The following is a 20,599-nucleotide window of genomic DNA, read 5'->3' as shown; positions in this document are numbered from 1 at the left end:
ATTTTTGCTCTTGACAATAACAAAGTTTTTATGTAAAATAAATATTAAAAATAGATCAGCAATTTTTGGTAGCCCTGTATAAATTTAGGGAAACAATAACATTTGTCAGTAAAGTTTATTTCTCTATATTTAAACTCAACACAAGAATTAATTCTGAAAAGTAATGTACAGGATGTTGATAATCTATTCTATTGTAGCATGCATATTTAAATATCTCAAAAACCAAAGATTTTAAACATATTTAATCCTTATAATAAATGCCTTATTTTGTGTCCAAGAATCCAGATATGAAAAAAATTCCGGGTGTTCCATAAAAAAATATAATTTTGATTTGGATCTTAGTTTTGAAATATTTGAATAAATAATATTTGGCGACATAATTCCGGAAAAAGCCGAACCGCTCCGAAATTATCTAAAGCTTTGGAGAGCAACCGCTGTAAGAATAGCGCCAAATAGTATTTACATTGTTTTTAGGGACACTTTCCAATCTAAACTTGTTTCCTTTATCTATGGTTTGATGGGAACTTGTAGACCGAAAATTGTCATTTTTATGAACCCCTCTTTTTTTTAAATTATATAAAATTGTATATATTATTGTAAACAAATGGTATTTTCCGAATAGACTGTTGTGTTTCCCTTTTAGTTAGATGTCTTTGGATATAACAGTAAAAAAGGAATATTTATTGTGATAAAATAAAAGTTACTTTTTAATTTATATTTGTATGTGTTTATTTATATTATAATTTGCGTATTAATATTGCACACTTGTAAAATAAAGAGAATTGGTATTTTTGTTATTTTATTTTGTTTATACTATTAATAATCAATTTAGTTAATGTAAAGTCTTCAAAATACAAATTTTCCAAAATATCGTAATGATCGACTTCTGTTATAATATGCAGTTCGTTTTCTACTTTATTTTGCTTTAATTTACGTTGGAACTGTTTGGCTTGCTTGATGAATAAAGGACTGTCGTACTCGCTGGCGATAATGTAGAATTTCGTCGTTCCATAGTTAAGTTCGTTCAATAGCGGGCTCAATTCTATGGCTGTTTCCGTGGATAAATTTAACAATTGATTTGCAGAGACCTCTGTTATTTTTTCAATATTATACAGCGCGCTTATTAAGAAGCACCCTTTTACTATATGCTTTTCTTCCTCGTTCAAATCGGCACAGAGTTTGGAAAATAGAACTGAAACTGCGTGCGCTCCGCCAGAATGTCCGGAAAGGAATATGCCCCTAAAATTAAAAGAAAAACGTAAACAACTTATGATGTAAAACATTTGTTACAGTTGAGGGTTGGAACCTTTGGTGTTACACAGCAAAATAAAATTACACTATGCTAACGTGGTTAGCGAAACGCGCGTCCAGTATAAACGTAAAAGTGTTTGGGTGTATTGTGGTGATTTAGTGTAATTTTATTTTGTAAAACATTTGGCAAATATTTATAATATTTAATTATACAGGGTCGCTTCTATGTATGGAAACGGTCGATTATTAGGTAAAATATAGGAGGTACCGCAAAAAGTTAAATACAAAATTATAGGGTTTTTAAATGTCTCTTGGCGAGTAATAAATTTATGTGTACGGGATTAGGTTCTAAAGTCGTGGCACATCAAAGTTTCATTTTTTAAATAGAGCCCTCTGTATATTATTGCATATTTCAATAATTCTTCCTTCAATTCTATGCAAAAATCGAAATACACACAATGTACCTCAAACCCAAGGACTGTATATATTCTAAAGGACTGTTCGATCGCGTCAAATCGCCGCTGTCGTAGTCGCCGTGGAATGCTACGTCACGCGCTGACCAGCAAATCACAACCAAATTTGGTTGATAAAAATGTATCGAAATACAAAGAATATTCATACATTTTTATATCAGTTGGAATGTCTACTATACTCTGTTTTTTTTCTCAGGTAAGATTTCGACAGACGATGACAGAAGAAAAGCAGATGACGTCCCATACCAATCTATTTATTTTGCTAAAAAAAGTTTCTAATAATTTTTAAGTTATCTATTGATGGGTTTAAATATAAATCCGTCATGCGTCGTGTCTTGTTGTTTTTAACCAGTTTTATTGGTTTATTTAAAAAATGACAGATCGTATTTCAATTTTATTGGTTTGACGGAACGATGAACCACAAACGGACGCCGATGCGTATGATTTATTTTAAAAAAATATATTTTATTTTGAAAATAATAAATAAGATAGATATTTTAATTTTAATTTTAACACTCGGTAATAGTAAATTCATATCATATAGTTCATAAATAGTAAGTATCTAAGACAATTTTTTAAACTCAGTGCCTTTTGATGGAGTTGTTTTGTTTTTATACTATCCGATTGAAATGAATCTTTTTGGGCATTTACCTGTTAAGCTTGAACTCCCTGTGACTGTGACTGCCTGTGTTGGTAACTATTGGTAACTCAAAAGATCTACATCATTCAATATATCGATATTTGAAAAAAAGCGAAAGTTTGATATCTGCAGAACAAAGGCACGAAGGATTTTAACAAATAATATACGTACAGTAGAAAAGTACATACCTTTGGCAATCTTCAACATAATTTGGCTTTCTAATAAAATGTATAAGCACTTGTAAATATTTTGTTTTCGTATGATCTCTGCCTTGTTGAGGAGAAAACGATTTCTTTGTTGATAAAAAATGTATCGAAATACAAAGAATATTCATACATCTTTTATATCAGTTGGAATGTCTACTATTTATTCTTATCAGTACACATTTTTTGGCTTATTTCTAACCAAACGCTTTTGTCCCGCTAAATTTATCTTCCAACGCACTGTGCGCTCGTCCGTCAAATGCAAAAATAACTGTCACTGTCTAAAATCTTTACCGCCAACTTCAACTCGGTCAGTAGATGACGTAAAAAAACTGACAGTGCAGGAAGATAGGAATCGAACTATCCTTATCTCTATAGTATCCTTGGCTCAAACCAACCGTTTCCGAGTTATTGACTTTTGAACATATATCGCTTAAACAATTTGATTTAATTAATTTCGATATGTTCAGTTTCATTTAATGATGCCATTCTGCCGGAACTGTGATACTGTTGTAATGGGTTTTCAAATGCCTATTAGCTACTAGTACATTTAAGTATACAAGGTCGGTCATAAAGTTGTGGCACATTCAAACTTTATTTTTTTAAATGAAACCGCCTGTATATATGCATATTTAAATGAAACCGCCTGTTGCATATTTCACTTCTTCCTTCATTTTAAGCAATAATCGTAATACACAATGTACATAAATTGAAGAATTGAAATGTTAAACGAACATTCTGTAATTTCCAGACTTGATACCAGGGTTGGAAAAAATCAAGATCTTTTTAAGAAAATCAAAAAAATCAGATTTATTTGATTTTAATCAGATTTTTTTTATTTAAATCATATTTTTTTGATTTTAATTCAATTTAAATCGATGATTTCCAAATGACTAGGACTTATTTCCAATTAAAGTCCTATCCTAAATGGCTAAATCTTTATAACTCTGCCCGTTATCGATAACATTAATAATTCTACGGTGCGTTTGTCATTTTTCCACATCGGTCACCAATATTTTTCGCAAAAAGTCGCTCGCTTCAGATCAAAAGAATTTTTTTTCAAACGTCTCAAAAGTATTAATTTTTGTCATTTTAACGCCTAGGTATAAAAGTAAAGCACTGTTACGCCTAAGCACAAAAGTACAAAAATATACTCTTAAACTGATATTAAGTGTCAAATTCAACGAGTGTACAAATTGTTGCTCGATTACTGTTTATATTATTTGCAATGTTTGAAATTGATTAAAAATGATTTGTAATGTTTTAAAAAATAGTTTGTATGTTCTATTAGGAGTAAAAATGTACTTTTTGTGCTTCCTTGTAACGTCGGAATAGCTTTACGATGGTCCTTCAAAGGTATAGAGCATCATCAAAAAAAGTATAATTTTTACTCCTAATAAAACAATACACTATTGTTCGGAAATATTCTTAAGTCGAGAATGAAATTAGTATTATCTAATGTCAAAGTGTAAAATACTTACTGCAGATCAAAATGTCGGTAAGAATTTGGAAAAATACAACCATTTCAAAAAAAATATAAAACAACATATTTCCTGATTCTCGGGAATGAAGATATAGTCTCTATATCAGAAGAACCTAGTTCTGCACTAGACTGCGAATGATATGTATTCGAACAGCGAATTTTTGTCACTTATACATAAATTTTAAAATAAATCCCTGCGTTTAGCGGTCTAATGGATTCACACGAAATTGCTTCAAAAATCGGTTCAACATTTAAATCGATGAATAGATATTTTTATATACTCGTAGTTTGATACCTCATTTTATACATAAATAATTAAGGCAATGGCCTAGCTACGTTGAAATACCGGTTCCTATTAGAGCACCGAAGTTAAGCGACGTAAGGCGATACTGGTGGATGGACGGGTGACCGGTTCGAAACTCTGTATCGTGCTGTTGTCCAAGGAAAAAGTGTAAAATCTATTGATACACACTGCTCATTCACGCCGGTTCGAGGCCGGATGAGATCGGATATCTCGTGAGTAAGAGTTAATTTAGACACTTCCTAAGTCGGTAGGCCACTGACCATGATATGGCCGAGGACCGCGGTTCGGATTCCGCGTAAACAAAGTAGGCCCCATCCAGATTAGCCCTGGCAGCAAAAAGGAGACATTAGACAGTTAAAGTAAGGCACAATACGTATACGTATCTCTCGACACGTAACGCAGAAACTTACGTTACGTCTGCCGTTGCGTTGTCGTGTAAACAAGAGTTAAAGCAAGTATTTTGACGTACGTAACGCAAATGATACATTTGTAATTCTAAATTATTTTGTGAAACAATTTATTTCATTTTAAAATTGAAAATGGATATCTATTATTCCATTGATTCCACATTAAATTTATAACAGTAATATCGAAAAACGAAGAAAATTATAAATGGAAATTATTTTATTACAGAAAGTAGTCTTTACAACTTAAAATGCTCTTCGTAATAAAAAAAATATTGGAAAACAGACACAGATTTATGATTATTTATTAGATTCCTTCTTTTAGAATCCTCATATGGATTTTGGCTATAAGAACTAGCATTTAATTAAATAGATTCCAAAATGAGTTTATTATGATGCTTAATATTTTCATACTAATTTATTGTAATAAAATAGGCCCAGTTCTGTGACACTGGCCCCAAAATTTATGAAATAACTTAATTACTAGCCAGTTGTGGAAACGAGTTGTTTGTGAATTTGTACGTTCGACATCATTCGGGTGAAAATCGAAACTCCTTCGGCTCGATACGTTTGCCTTTTGTACTTACGTAAAGATACGTATCACGTATCCGTAAACGCAAGTGAATTTCTCACTGCGCAAGCGTACATGTCAAACGATACGTTTACGTCTACGTCTTTGGCCGTGCTTTAACCGTCTATTAACTGAAATCTTTACTTTTATACATCAATAAATGCTAACTTGAGAACTAATGTCAAACATTATTAAGTATCACAGTTTCGGTAGAATGGCATCGTTAAATGAAACTAAACATATCGAAATTAATTAAATCAAATTGTTTAAGTGATATTTTCAAAAGTCAATAACTCGGAAACGGTTGGTTTGAGGTACCGGGTGTCCCGCTAAGAATAGCTCTCGGCTGTATCTCGGAAAGTATTAGCCGTAGGGCTTACGGAAAAAAAAATATTTATAACTAGGTAAAGGGGCTATGAGAGATTGCTGGAAATTATTTTCAAGTTTGTAAAACGGTCGCTAGGTGGCGCAACTGCTATGGAGAATAAGAAAATAGATTTTTTACAGAATTTTGCCTAGATAATGGGTACTGTAAATAATAGCTTCATATCTTCAGTAAATTTTGGATTTTTTTTGTTAGAACCATTTTCCCCCAGCTGCTAAAATAAAGTGGTGGGGGAAGGTACATAGAACTATCTTTATTTAAATGTTAATAACTCCGGACTGGGGATGACCAGAATCCAACAAACGAGGGCTCGTTTAAAAGAGCGTTTGTTACTCTATATTGTACCATAAAAAAATAATAATATGGTTTTGAACGTAGACGCTAGGGGGCGTTTTCTTACAATTTAACAAACATAGCGCGTTTTTTCAAAAAAATTAAATACGATAGTATGTGTTCTTTTAGCTGATAGTAAAGAGTAGTAAAAGCTTAAAAAGTCAGTGAAAACCGCATCTTGATATCTTCTTTCAAACCGAAGATATTAGCAAAATTATAATAAATACCAAAAAATAAGCCCTTAATTACCTTATTTTTAGAATACAGTATCAGTAGCCCTCTTGATTAGGCCCATTCTAACAAAAAAATAAGATAGAAACAGTTAGTTTATTTCAAAATCGACAAAATTCCTAACCTAACCCCCTAGCGTCTACGTTCAAAAGCTTATTATTATTGCTTATATGGTACAATATAGAGTAAGAAACGCGCTTTTAAACGAACCCTCGCTTGTTGGATTCCGATCATCCAGTCCAGAGTTATTAGTATTCAAATAAAAACAGATCTAACCTTCCCCCACCACTTTATTTTGGTAGGGAGGGGAAAGCAAACAAAATTGATGACTGCCTGTTCCTTTGCTACGCTGATGATCTGAAGATCTTTCTCAGAGTTAATTCCATGTCAGATTGTGAAATTCTACAAGCTAGTCTTGAGAGGCTGGTCGAGTTTTGCAATGAAAATCAGTTATTTTTGAATCCTGACAAATGTTCTGTATTGTCGTTCTCTCGAGCATCTACAATCATTAACTATAATTATAAACTTGGAAGTTCTGTTTTAAATAGAGTTACCCATATAAAAGATCTAGGGATTCTGTTTGACTCTAAAATGACTTTTCAACTCCATATTGACAAACTGGTTAATGATTGTAATAGGACCCTTGGATACATTAAAAGACAATGTGTTGATTTCAATAACTCCAAAACGATTTTGACTCTGTATTACTCATATGTATTTAGTAAACTACAATTCGTATCTGTCATATGGAGCCCTGTATATAGAAATAACGTTGAGAGACTGGAAAAAATACAAAGAATTTTTTTGAGATTCCTTGGCTATAAATCGCACTTCCACGTAGCACATCATGATTACCCAGAGATACGGCGCGGCGGCGCTTCAAAATTCTTGAATTGGAAAAGAGACGTACTCTGTCTGACATTTTAACTTTGTTTAAGATCATTAATAATCTGTCTAGCTCTCCAAATATCCTATCGAGAGTTAAGATTAATGTGCCTGTCCGTGCGCTGAGGGGTCATGACCTCTTTTGGGTTCCATATTGTAGGACCAATTATTTCCAGAATGCACCATTGGTGAGGATGGTTAGGGCTGCTAACTTGTATTGTTCTGATTCTGAAACTAGATTTTTTCAAAACAAAAATCTACTAACCTTTAAGAATAGGCTTAAGTTGAAATTGTTAGAGTAGACCGATCTCCTGTCCTGTGATACTGTGTATGTATAGACTACAGGGACCTGTAAAACGCACTACCTCTATGCTTTGTATTAATTAAGAAATCTAAATATATTGTAGATGGGTTCGAGACTTGTTTCTAATAACTTATAAAATATTGTTAAAGGGTAGAGGAAAATTAATTGTAAACTGTAATTTTAAATTAAAATTAAATTAATTAATTTAAACAGGTTTCTTTAAAAGATGGCGGCAGCTATAAACAATGTTTCAAAATTTGTAAAAACAAGTGTTTTGTGAATTTTAAGCAAAGCGATACTATAATTAAATGTAGCGGAATATGCGAGCAAATAGTGCATAAGCATTGTACCAATCTCGGAAAGAAATGAAAGTAAATCTTTAACCAGAGTGTCCTAATCTACGATGGTTTTGTGATCAATGTGTCAAAAACACATCTATTTTGTCAGCGGTCTTCCAGAATTTAGACAAGAAATTGAACGAGCTTCTGGAAACTGTAAGTACAACAGTCATACACTAATTAGGAGCAAGGCACAAAGAATACACACGACTGGAAAAATTATCTTTGAGTATTTACCAAACCTAAGAAAAATAAAAATAATTTTGCAATAAATAACCAAAACCAAAACAACAAAGTCACCGCCATCTACAACTGCAACGTTGACTGGAACACAACAAATAGAGGAATCTAGACTTAGTCCAAGTGTTATTAAGATAAACCGCAAGAGGGAGACAAATAGCAACAATTTGTCGAATAAGGGCGCCGAAAAAACCGGAGCTATTAACAAATCGCATAGAGAGTGTTCGCATCAACAACATAAGAAATCCGGAAGACCTAAGCAGCAGAGGTACATCAAGGGGAGCAATGTAGAGAAGACAAGTCTTAAAGCTGTTGAGAAGCATGCCTGGATTTATGTTACTCGTCTGGATAGAAATACATCTCAAGATGATATAATATCTCACCTCTCTCAGATCTGCAAAATTGAGTGTACAAAGTTGGAACAGAAAAACAGCGAGAGAGTGGCATCGTTTAGAATTCGCGCACCATTCGAGACAAAAAAGGACAAAATTATGGATGGAAATATATGGCCCAATGGAACGTGGATCAACAGATTCTACTTCCCATCAAACAAAACAAAACCGCAGGACTTAAGAAACTACGGCACAGGTGTTTCCTCCCGACAAGAAAAGACGATTTTTTTTAAACAGGACATGAATCGAGATACCATCACAATAATGGCATTTCAATATTCAGGGTGTTGACCCAGACAAGCTGATAAGCCTGGAAGCAATTCTGGATGAATCCAAAATCGATGTCTGCTGCCTGTCAGAGCATTGGACAGAGGGTAGTATTAGCTCTTTGAGTTTTGGTAATTATAGAGTGGTTAGCTCATTTTGTAGAAAGGAATTCAAGAGAGGTGGAGTCTGCATGCATATTAAAAAAGCCGGCCTGATTGTATTAAATTATTTCAAGTGAAAAGAATCTGTATCGAAAAAGAATTCGAAATATGCTCAGTTAAAATTATAATATTAATTCTCAATCATTTTTTAGTCTGTACTGTTTATAGATCTCCTAAAATGCATAATTTTGATATCTTTGTGAATTGTATTTGTCATCATTTTTATATGTACTTATTATGAACAATCAAAGTAAATTATTAATTTGTGGCGACGTGAATGTGAACTTCTTGTCTGCGGTGAATGATAACAGCAAATCAATACTGACCAACCTATTGTTGGAATATAATTTAAAGCCTACGATTTTTGTGCCAACTCGTATAACAAACAAGTAACTGGAATCATGTAATCGACATATATATTTACTGATATATTAGAATTTTCGACTGCAGTTAATGATAATGAACTTTCGGACCATATAATCAAATTTTAAAAATTTAAAAAAGTTAAATTTTTTTTTTTTTTAAATTTTTTTACGGGGATAATGGATAGTTTATTTCTACCGTAGATATTGGCTGTATGGTTTATTTTGATCAATTAATTTATAATACTGACTGGTTTTCTGTAACGGATCTAAACATAGAGGCTAATTTTGAATTTTTGAAATCAATTTTTTTAACATTTCCATCCACATGTTTGATTTTGCTTTCCCACTGCAAATGGTTAAAATGAGGCCAAAATCAATAAAAAATCAGTGGATATCAAGGGAAACAAAGGAACTATCAAAATTAGTAAAGGAAATGGCCTCAATAAACAAACATATAAATAACGCTATGTATAACGAACGCTACCTGGCAGTACCCACTCTACCAGGCAAAAATTAAAATAATGAAAAATTTTTTTTTTTTTTTTTTTTTTTTTTTTTTTTTTTTTTAAAAATATAAATAAAACGGCATGGAGGGTCATAAACGAGAATAGACAAGGAGGTAGAAATAGTTTATCCGTATCGCATTTATATGACCCACTCTCCGAGAATGTTATTATTTCAGATACCAAAAACAATTTGTAATAAATTAATAAGTTTTTTTTCTACAATTAAATATTAATAATAAAAAAAAATCTAGTTTTTTTTTATTTTAAATAATAATTCCTTATATAGGTCATTTTTTCTATATCCAACCAATACTGAAGAAATTTTGAAAGCTATACACAGAGTATGCAATAAACGATCATACGGCGTCGATGGTATTCCGGGCACTTTATTAATCGAAGTTGCGGAAATATTATCGTATCCTTTGTCGGTGGTCATTAACCGTAGTTTTGCACAGGGGATATATCCCGAGATACTTAAAAAATCTCGAATTTTGCCAATCTATAAAGGTAAGGGGGATAAACGCGAAGCAAAAAACTATAGACCAGTGGCCCTTCAGAGCCAGTTTGCTAAATTTTTGAATGTTGTTTTAATCAAAGGCTATGTAAGTTCTTAGAAAAATACCATCTTTTATCTCCCCATCAAAATGGATTCAGGGCCAATTTCTCCACAGAACGGCACTTAAATAATGTCTACAAAATAATATTGTAATAGGCTGGAAGAAGAATTTGTTTGTGGTTTTGTTTTTTGTAATGACCCGTGCTTTTGAACTCGGTGAATCATGGAAACCTTTTAATTCATAAATTAAACTTCATGGGTATTCGGGGTCCTCCTCTGAACTGGCTAAAATCGTACCTGTCTAGCAGAACTCAGTTAGTTGAGATAGACGGTACTAGATCTGAGATGTAAGAAATTAGCCTAGGAACATCTCAAGGCTCTTGTCTATCGCCAACGTTATTCAGTGTATTTATTAATGATTTACCAAGAAATATATCTATAGGTATATCGCAATAACCTATAACTGAGGAGACTGTAACATCATAATACAGGCAGATACTCATAGGGAGCTAACTGACAAATGCAACTGGACAGTCCAGCAAATGATGAGCTGGTGTTACCATAATGGACTTAAACTAAATGATTCCAAGTCTAATATAGTAGAGTTTGCTACAAGGAATAGATCCCTCGACTATAGTTTGTTGGTGAAAGCCGAAAATCGTTCTCTTGAGAGTGTCGACTGCAGCAAATTCCTGGGAGTGCATCTAGATCAGAAGCTAACATGGAGAGGCCATACCAAGTCAGTAACTGCAAAGTTAAGTTCTGCTTCCTTTTTGATTAAAAACTTGAATCATACAGTTTCTGGCGAAACAATAAAAACTGATTTATTATGGATTGGTACAATCTGTGTTGGCGTATGGTCTGGTGTACTGGGGACACTCCGGTGAAGTGGGTTCGGTTTTTGTGGCAGAGAAAAGAAAATAGAATAAGAATCATGGCTGGGAGGGGTCAGAAAGACTCATGCAGGCCATGTTTTCAATCGCTAAAATATTTATGACTTTAATATTCTTTGTACTTATATTCAATTATTGTATTTACAATTAAGAATGAGGAAGAATTATCCCGACGGCGGAAAGTTCACAGTCACAACACCCGCTACAAAGATGAATTTGATATCCCATATACGCGCCTTACTATGGGGCAACACAACCCATCAATATTTGGGAGAAAGTGTTTAAACAAAGATGAGAAGAGTGTCCGTAGAGTTTAACTCTCTATAACCTAACAAAAAAAATAAGTTTTTTTTTAATTTAGAATTTTTTATATGCAAGGAGCTATTACACTCTAGACGAATTCTTCCGGGAGCCGGAAATTCCAGGCTTGTCAGCACAAATATAATAGTGATTCTTATTACAATTGTTTTGTTTTGTGTTAATAAAAACAATGTATAGTTGTTTATATTTGTATTTGTTGATTTTCCTGTCAAAATTGTTGTTTTTTCTGTATATATATTTATCGACGATCCTATAATCTAAGTACCATGTATTTATATTAAAAGGAATTAATAAACTAAACTAAACTAAACTAATATCAGGATACTAGTTTTGGACTTTTGTTCCGTTTGTATCCTAAAGACTGAAATAAATAAATAAATAAATAAAAAATATTCAAAATTTACTGAAGATTATGCAGCTGTTACTTATCTACCTTACCTAGACAAAATTGTGTAAAAACTCCATTTTCTTATTTTTTGTTGCAGTTGCGCCCCCTAACGGTCGTTCTACAAACTTGAAAATATTTTCCAGCAATTTCCCATAGCATCTTTAGTTATAAATATTTTTTTTCCGCAAGCCCTACCACTAATACTTTTCGAGATAAGCCGTGAAAGGAGCTATTCTTAGTGGGACACCCTGTACATTGTGGGTATTTCGATTTTTGCTTAGAATTGAAGGAGGAATTGAAATATGCAGTAATATACAAGGGGTTCTATATAAAAAAATGAAACTTTTATGTGCCATGGCTTTATGACCCACCCTGTATACTTAAATTTATTACTCGCTAATATATATATATATATATATATTTAAAAATCCTATAACTTTAACCTAATAATCGACCGTTTCCATACAAAAAAGCGACCGATATGTGCAGGCTGTCCCATTTTAGTTGAAATCATACGGTATGTCCGTTATTAGTGAAGATAGAAAGGTGCGGTTTGAACTAGTGCTGTACATCAGATCCGGATCCTTTTTCAATCCGGATCTGATCCGGATTTTTTAAAGTGTACAATCCGGAACCGGATCGATTCCGGGTAAATAAATAGTGCGAGAGAGAGTCCAGGATTTAACGCACACCTCCGATTTAAGTACCGGGTTTTAAAGTCCTGTATTTTAGGGATCTGGATCAAGGATCGTTGTATTCGTATTCACTGTTGCCACTGTTGCCAGTCGTCGTTCCATGCATAACATGCGCATGCCGCATCCGCATACTTGGTTGTATTTTTTTATGTTTGTGTTGAAAATTAAATATCTTGTGCTGCAAATTAAACTAAGAGATACACTTGAATTCAAGTCGTCATCGTTCTTGAAAAAAAGAGTGGCGAGAATTTTATTTTAGCGTAAAAGAAATATTTTGCCTGAAGAAAAAACTCTCTTAACACTCAAGAAAAACTGGTTCTCTTTGAAAATTCGAAATTGCTCTTGAATCTATTTGCATTCAACCAAGTTGCAAGTTACTTTGTTTAAGATATAAGAAAAATATTTTTTTTTTTTTTTTTTTTTTTTTTTTTTTAATTTTTTTCCAATAGCTAAATGTTCTTTTGATGAAAAATAATACGGACACGCAAAGACGATGACGAAGGATGGTATACAATCAGTCGGCAGTCCGATCAGTAGTACGTCGCATTTCAACAGGTCGCACATCATAGTACGTACGCGTTTTGTTGCTTGGAATTTCCACTTGGTTAGATATTTTTGCTTTTTTAAACGCATAATCGTATAACAAATTAGTGATCGTTATGAACATGCATTTGTCATTTTTTAATGACAAATTTTAGGATAATATGGGTTCTTTAAAGGAGTTTCTCAAAAAATGGAAATTAGAGCATTTATTTGCTATAATTTGAAGGTAAGAGACATTTACAAAATGCAGCTGTTAGATAATGCATGCGTGACTATAAATAGAATAAGAATATAGATATCATTTTGTTATGCAAATATTACAAAAATTTTAGAATTTCAAGTCGTCGTATTAAAAAATTCAAAAATGTTACCAAAGCTTATAATATTAATATCTATTTTGCCTTTACTTTGATTAATCCTGATGTAACATTTTTTTTGTAATTTGTAGAGTGATGAACCACCCCAAAAAATACCAAGGAGTGAAGAAGCAGAAATAACTACTATCGAGAAAAATAATAATCACAATTACTTACTACTCTAGTAAGTAAATACCAGGAAAACCTAAATTTATCAGAAAAATAATATACCTCGTAATATGCTGTATATGATGTATAGACTTCTTTTAGATCAAAAATAAATTTTAGTTGAGTTAATAGTATTCGCTATTGGTTAAGAAAAGTGTCTCTTTAATCTAGAAATGTCCCTTTTCAAATGAACCAAAGAGACTATTGTTCTTGTAGCAGAACTTCTTTGCATATTCATTTTTGGGTCAAGAGTGAAATGCTTTTGACAAATAGATTATTCTATTCTCTAAGGTAAATTTTTAAGTTATGAAAAAGATGTTAAAAAAGTTAATGCTTTTGGCAAAGAAACGTCGTTCTTGGCCTATTGAAAAGCGCCAATCTTTTTGGTCAAAGTCATATTCATTATCGACTGAAGAGATCCTTTATTTTTCAGTGGCATAAATTATATAAATTACCCTCGGAATTAACCATAACCGGGGTATGGAATCCGAATTTGAGATTCGGATTTTAGATGCGATTTTAAGATCCGAATCTCAGATCCGAATCGGATATTCAAATCCGGATACGGATAAATCCGGATCCGGATTTTCTTTAAAGGATCCCCGATCCGTTTAAAAACTCGGATCCGTACAGCACTAGTTTGAACAAACCTATCCCAGGTTTTTGTCCAACGGAAGATGCCGTAGACAAAATTTTCATAGCCCTCTTCGTTTCTGAACTACAGGGTCCTATACATATTTCTGTACCTAAGATAAATCGTTTTTAAGTTATTTAAGATTTGATTTTCAACTTATTTCCTTCTGTCATAAAACTAATTATGTATTTGAATTTTGTATATTATAAATACTCCTGATAAAACACTATTAAGTGTATTTTTAAATATATTTTTTTTTTTTTTTTTTATTTTTATTTTGTTGTATGAACCCACCATTAAAGTTGGTCAACCTCTCGACAAAATATGCTGCCTCTGGTGAACAAATAGTGAAGCTTTAAAAATGAATCGAAGCATGTGAAATTAGCGGAGCCAAAAATATCGATTATTTGCGGTATTTTCCTCAGAGTATGTAATAATATAGCTCGGATTTTTTGGAACTATAATAGGGCTCAGCTTGATTAAGAAAATTTAAACAAAAACTATTATTTCATTTGTTTTGATTTTCGATTATTTTTGCTGTTATTTTAAGGATTCTAAACCGTAATTTAACAAAGAAAATAACAATTTTCAATATGTTGGTACATTAATGCTAAATTACTGGTAATTTATTAATATTAAAAAAAGTTACAATACACTTACTATTATTTCGATTTATGACCCATGGGCTCATAAAATTTTTAATTTATTCTTCGATCATTTTATTCTAAAATTGAGGTTTTACGAATTTTAAGATAAATTTTTTTTGAAAACAAAACGTTTATAAATTCTTGATTAATTTTTTTCTTAATTAAAAATAAAACTTGGCACTTGTTTTCAATAATATATTTTTTTTTTTTTTTTTTTTTTTTTTTTTTTTTTCACTTAATTTTTATTACACGAAATAAATCTTTCTTAGCGTAAAACATGGTCAGATTCAAGTTTGCTTTAACTTTGTACATATGAAAAAAAAACGGCGGTTTGGCAGGGAAATGACGATCGACGACATTTCCACATAAATTTACATATAAAATGACAGCGATCTTCATTTCATAGCCAATCGCTGACGCCGTTTATTTACGATCAAGAAATTATAACTGAAAATATCATTATGTTTTAAACTCACAAAGCCCGATAAACCATAAAACTTTCTGTATAATTGTTATTTAATTAGGAAGTAAAAATGACACTTTTCGTGGCGAGACTGTAGGTTTGACATACAGCAGAAGACAAAAGTATTTTTACTCCGAATAAGAAACATACTATTATTTTTCAAAGCCCACAAATAATGTTTTTAAACAATTTCAAACGTTCCAAATAATATAAAAAAATATTTAAAAACTCATACTTGTACAAGTGAATTATATGATACAAAAAAAAACAAGGTATGATATTGCGCAGGTTGGTCACCACGTCACAGGTGATAAACGGCAATATTGTTCGGCAAGCTCCACGCGCCAATTTCAAATTTCAACAGATGAACACATAATAATTGTGTATAATGTGGTCATAACTTTTCAAAATGTCCAGCTCGATGATTTTACAAAACCTTAGGGTTATTTAATTCTTCGCCTTTTTAGGTCTTTTTTTATTAGTGGCAATTGAACAATAAGGATATTTTGTTGTATGGCATATGACGTCACAGGCGATATGCGAAAACTGAACGAAATTGGAGACGCTAACGATCATACCTTGGTTTTCAAGTTTTGGTTTGTACACATGAAGTAATTTATATATCGAGAAACTATGGTTAACGGCTCGTTGAATTTGAGACTTATGTCATTTTAAATAATATATTTTCATACTTTTATGCTTAGGCGGTAAAGTGCTTTACTTTTATGCTAGGCGTTAAATGACTTTTTTAATATTGTCAATCAACGTAGCAAAAATTAATACTTTTGTGACGTTGTGAAAAAAAAATAATATTTTGGAAACTAACTGGTATATTTTTCTGCCACAACAAAGTTATTATACAGTGATAAATGATAAATCATAATTGAAATACGCTACTGTGTAAAAAAAATGGCTAAATTTTTATCAATTAATACTCCATTTCAAAAGTTATTTTCCAAAATAATTAATATTTTTTAATAAATTGATTGCAATTAATATTATTTGACTAGTTTAATTTTATTAATTAATAAGACTACATTAATTTCATTTAAAATAAATTTGATCAGATTTTTTTCGTATATTCAACTACCAGAATAATAAACTACAATAATTATTAGATTATTACAAGAATAATTAGATTAGAATTATTATAAACAGAACTACAATAATTATTAGAAGAAAAACGAAAAGAAAAAAATACCCAAATACCTTCACCTTCTACTCAACTACAAAATAAATGAATAATATTCTCTTACAAGAACACTACACAACTAACTTCTTGTATTCTGCACTAAACAACATTATCAAACTTATTAATTATAACATAAAGAAAACATTACCATTACGCCCCTTCCACCTACTACTTTACTTCAAAATAAAATATAAAAAACACCTACTAAATATTCTTCTGGTAGTCTATACTAAACCATTATAATCAACTTAATAAATTAATATAATTTTACATTACAAACTACCAAAGAAACAAGAAAATATTTTTAAAATTTTTTGAAAGTTGTGTAAAGAAGTTTAATTTGAGCGAGAAATTATTGTGTTAGAAGAAAAAATATCTCGTTACAACATTTTTTTTCTATCAGTGAAAAACATCGACCTCGTCGGCCTTGCGGAATTGTCGGGTATTTACAATGGTTGAATTGTATAATTGCCAGGATTTATAGCATATCTAATAGACAACAAGTATCTGGTCGATTAGAAACCAATTGGCACAGTCCAAAAATTATCGATTTTTATTTTCTCTGTTTTTATTGGCCGCTTCAAAATTAAGAGTGAATTTATTGAGTAACAAAAAATATTTTTCTCTAGTAAAAGACTGTGAAATACGCCCCGCCATCTGGTGCTCTACATCCATAAACGTCTTAGGTTGAGCTACTTTAAAAATTCATATAGAAGGGTGATAGCTAATGGCAATATGACATGGGGAGATATAGTTATACATCGCGTGACGTTTAAAGTCATGAGCTACTGGTTAAAACCAAATATCCGTTTTTAAAACGAATCTTTCTGATTTATTTTAAGGTATGGCTTTGATCTACGTATACATCCCTTTTACTGAAATAATTCTAAAAATGTTGTAAGGATTGTACCATTTAAAAAATGTTTAATGAATTTTATTATCGCGTCATTCCCATTGCAGACAGGCTACGGCCACTCATCTATTGGTATGTCACATTCGAACAATTTATTTTTGGAAATAGATAGCCATATGACTTCTCTTTATATCACAGTGACTGTGGTAATTCACGTAAATTTGAAGTTAGACTATACAATTTTTTTTTTTTTTTATTTTTTTTTCGTCAATTTTTAAATATTTTTCTTCTTTTTTTTTTTTGTTTTTTAATATGATTTCAAATTCTTCAAAATTTCTGAAAATTTTACAGAGAATTTAGCAAGATTCAAGAATGTAATAAATGGGTACCGCATTTAATAAGAAAGTTGCTTGTCAACTTCAAAAAGGGTCCCGTAGATAAGGGGGGGTACTGGGGAACAGTACCCTGACGGCTTGATCTGAGATAGCGAGAATTGAGATATGTCCATTGGACTATAAAGGGATTTTTTCTTGAATACTGGGCCTTATGAAAGCAAGCAAGGAACGGAAGGACGACAAGCACCGAGGCTTCTATGGTTTGACAACCCTTTTGATTCACACCAGTTGTCGTAAAAATTACACCCGAATTGACACAATTAAAAAAGATGTTAGGGAGTCATCCACATCCAAGGAAGAAACCATCTCATCAGATTCCAGTTCCCAAATTTAACTTTAAGAACAATTGTTTATTGTGCACAATGTACAAATGAAAAAAAGAAAAGTCCTTGGACAAAAGGGAGAATTGTACATTCAAGACTCTAACTGTCAGTATCATTGTATCAGAGGCCACGAGGAAGGATTCTTGGGGTGAAGAAGTTCTTGGTCGCCTGTCCTCCATTAACGATCTTGTTGCTGAGGAGGTAGTATATCACAAAGACTGCTACCACAAATTTATGAAGCCTATCAGTTCCCTTCCTCCGAAATCTGAGTTGCCGAAATACAGCCATGTCACACAGGCAATGGAGGAGATTTTCGCCTACATGGAGGAAAACACCGATTGTCAGTTCTCTCGAGATGAGATACTGGGTGTTGTAACAGGGGACAAACCTCAGTGGCGAACTATCAAGTCTGAGTTGGAAAGGAAATATGGGGACCGAATACTGATCACTCCAGGGACCAACAGATTCAATGTGCCAGTGGTATGTTTTAGAGATAATGGTTACAAAATTATTAATTGAAGCATGTGGTACGAAAATAGGGGTCAAAAATGAAGAAGAGGAGAGGTTGAGGATTGTTGCTAAAGCTATAGAAATTTTACGTCAAGACATTCAAAGTCAAGTATACAACACAGACACATATCCACCCAGCGACGACTTCCTAAAGGATCCAGGTACACTGCCTCAATCTCTAACCTTTTTTATTGAGGGACTTCTATTGGGAAAGACAAAGAGAGTAGAAGAAACTAAAAGAAAATGTGTTGCCCTGGGAAATGCCATTATTGCGATTATCAGACCAAGGAGCTTCTTATCGCCCCTATTGTGCAGCCTCTTATTGCTCTTGTACAGAAAGTACGCTTCGAAGCACTTGATTGACCTCCTTGCCAGTTTGGGCTTCTGCGCATCATACCACGAGGCTCAAAAGTTGGAAATTTCTGCAATTTACTCTGCTAAACCAGGTTTCAAGATGGGGGCTTTCAATCAGTTTGTATTTGACAATGTTGACTTTAATGTTTGTACTATTGATGGTCTTAACACTCTTCATGCCATGGGTGGAATCAGGTGTATTACCCCTTCTAATTCGCTTGAAAAAGGTGAAGACATGCCAAGACTAAATCACATGCCGTCGTCACATGATATTGGAGAACTTGGCATTGTTCCACTGCAATCCTTTCAGAAGGGAGCTAGTTTAGAAAGCATAGTAGTCAGACGGATTGACGTACCCGAAGAAATGGTTTACCCTCAACCATTCGACACCCTCTGGTTTATTGCAAAACAACTTGACATCCCCCTGCCAGAATGGAAAGGGTATATGACTACCATAACAACAGGGGATTTCAGCGAAAAGACTAGAGTGATAACCCTACCGTTAATCAATGCGCCGCCCTCAAATTACGACACGGTCTACACGGCCTTGCACTATGCCAGCAAATTGATCCAACAGGAAAGAAAACTCACAAAAAACTAATAGTCACCTTTGGCCAGCCACTATACTGGAAAGCGCGAGAAATAGTCGCTGCAGAACCTCTTGATTCTCAGATATCCAACTGTGTAGTGCGCCTCGGTGGGTTCCATTTGCTGATGTCCTTTTTGGGCAGCATAGGATATTTCATGGCTGGAAGCGGCTTAAAGGAACTTTTATGTATCGTCTACGCTCCTCTATCTGTTGACAAAATGCTTCAGGGTCACGCGTTTGCAATAGCAGTGAGGGGACACTTTCTAGCAACAACGGCATTATCAAACAAAATACTTGACCAACTCCAACTTACAGTAGAAGAAAAATCTGCTGTCACGGAAATTTTATCTGGTTTCCTTGATGAGCCTCCGGCATTGAATGCCTTAAATGGAAATAAAACCATCAAGAAGTTGGCCGAGAAATATGGTGAGACGTTGGAACAGCTTAAAGCCAATGGACCCACAGCTCAGCTATGGATCCAGTATTTTAAGATGGTTTATCTCGTCAAAGAGTACATACATGCAGAAAGATCCGGTGATTGGGATGCACACCTGAACTGTGTAAAAAAGATGATACCATACTTTCATGCATCTGGACACTTCCCCTACGCATAGTCCTGCCAGTTATATGTTCAGGATATGGAGAATTTATCATCCACGTTGACACCTGAACAATACCTCAAATTTACCACCAGTGGCTACTTTACCATGAAGCGCTCTGATCGCTTTTGGTCAGGCGTGTGGTCGGATATGACCAGCTGAGCATTGATGAGATCATTCGAGGAGGCATAACAGCAGGAAGAGGTGTTTCACATAATTATTACTCGCAAAAAGTGGTTATTGGTATGAAGACGCAACTCGAGATTTGGTAACTGCCAGAAGAGTTTTTGTGGAGTTCTTTTTCACGTCAAGTGAACAGCACAAGGACTTCGGACAAGCCCGCCGGAGTAGGGATACAGCAGATATTGCCAAACTCAGTCAGTG

The 20,599-nt window shown here is 33.2% G+C and overlaps 1 protein-coding gene across 2 annotated transcripts in view; it reads right to left on the bottom strand.

Moving 5' to 3' along the window:
* Positions 1-704: 704 nt before the first annotated feature.
* Positions 705-20,599, bottom strand: part of LOC115883924 (kynurenine formamidase-like) — a 48,834-nt gene continuing 28,939 nt past the window's right edge. Inside the window, exon 4 of one of the 2 annotated variants that reach the window (XM_030902354.1) lies at positions 705-1,239. In XM_030902354.1, coding sequence (XP_030758214.1) covers positions 795-1,239 — 445 coding nt within the window. In that variant the 3' untranslated portion in view covers positions 705-794. The remainder of the gene's footprint in view (positions 1,240-20,599) is intronic. The other variant, XM_030902355.1, reaches the window with a different exon arrangement.

Source organism: Sitophilus oryzae, unplaced genomic scaffold, assembly GCF_002938485.1.
Source record: "Sitophilus oryzae breed Bouriz unplaced genomic scaffold, Soryzae_2.0 scaffold_2006_pilon_pilon, whole genome shotgun sequence".
NCBI lineage: Eukaryota > Metazoa > Arthropoda > Insecta > Coleoptera > Curculionidae > Sitophilus > Sitophilus oryzae.
Note: the sequence above shows the minus strand (reverse complement) of the source record. Positions and strands in the feature narration are given on the sequence as shown.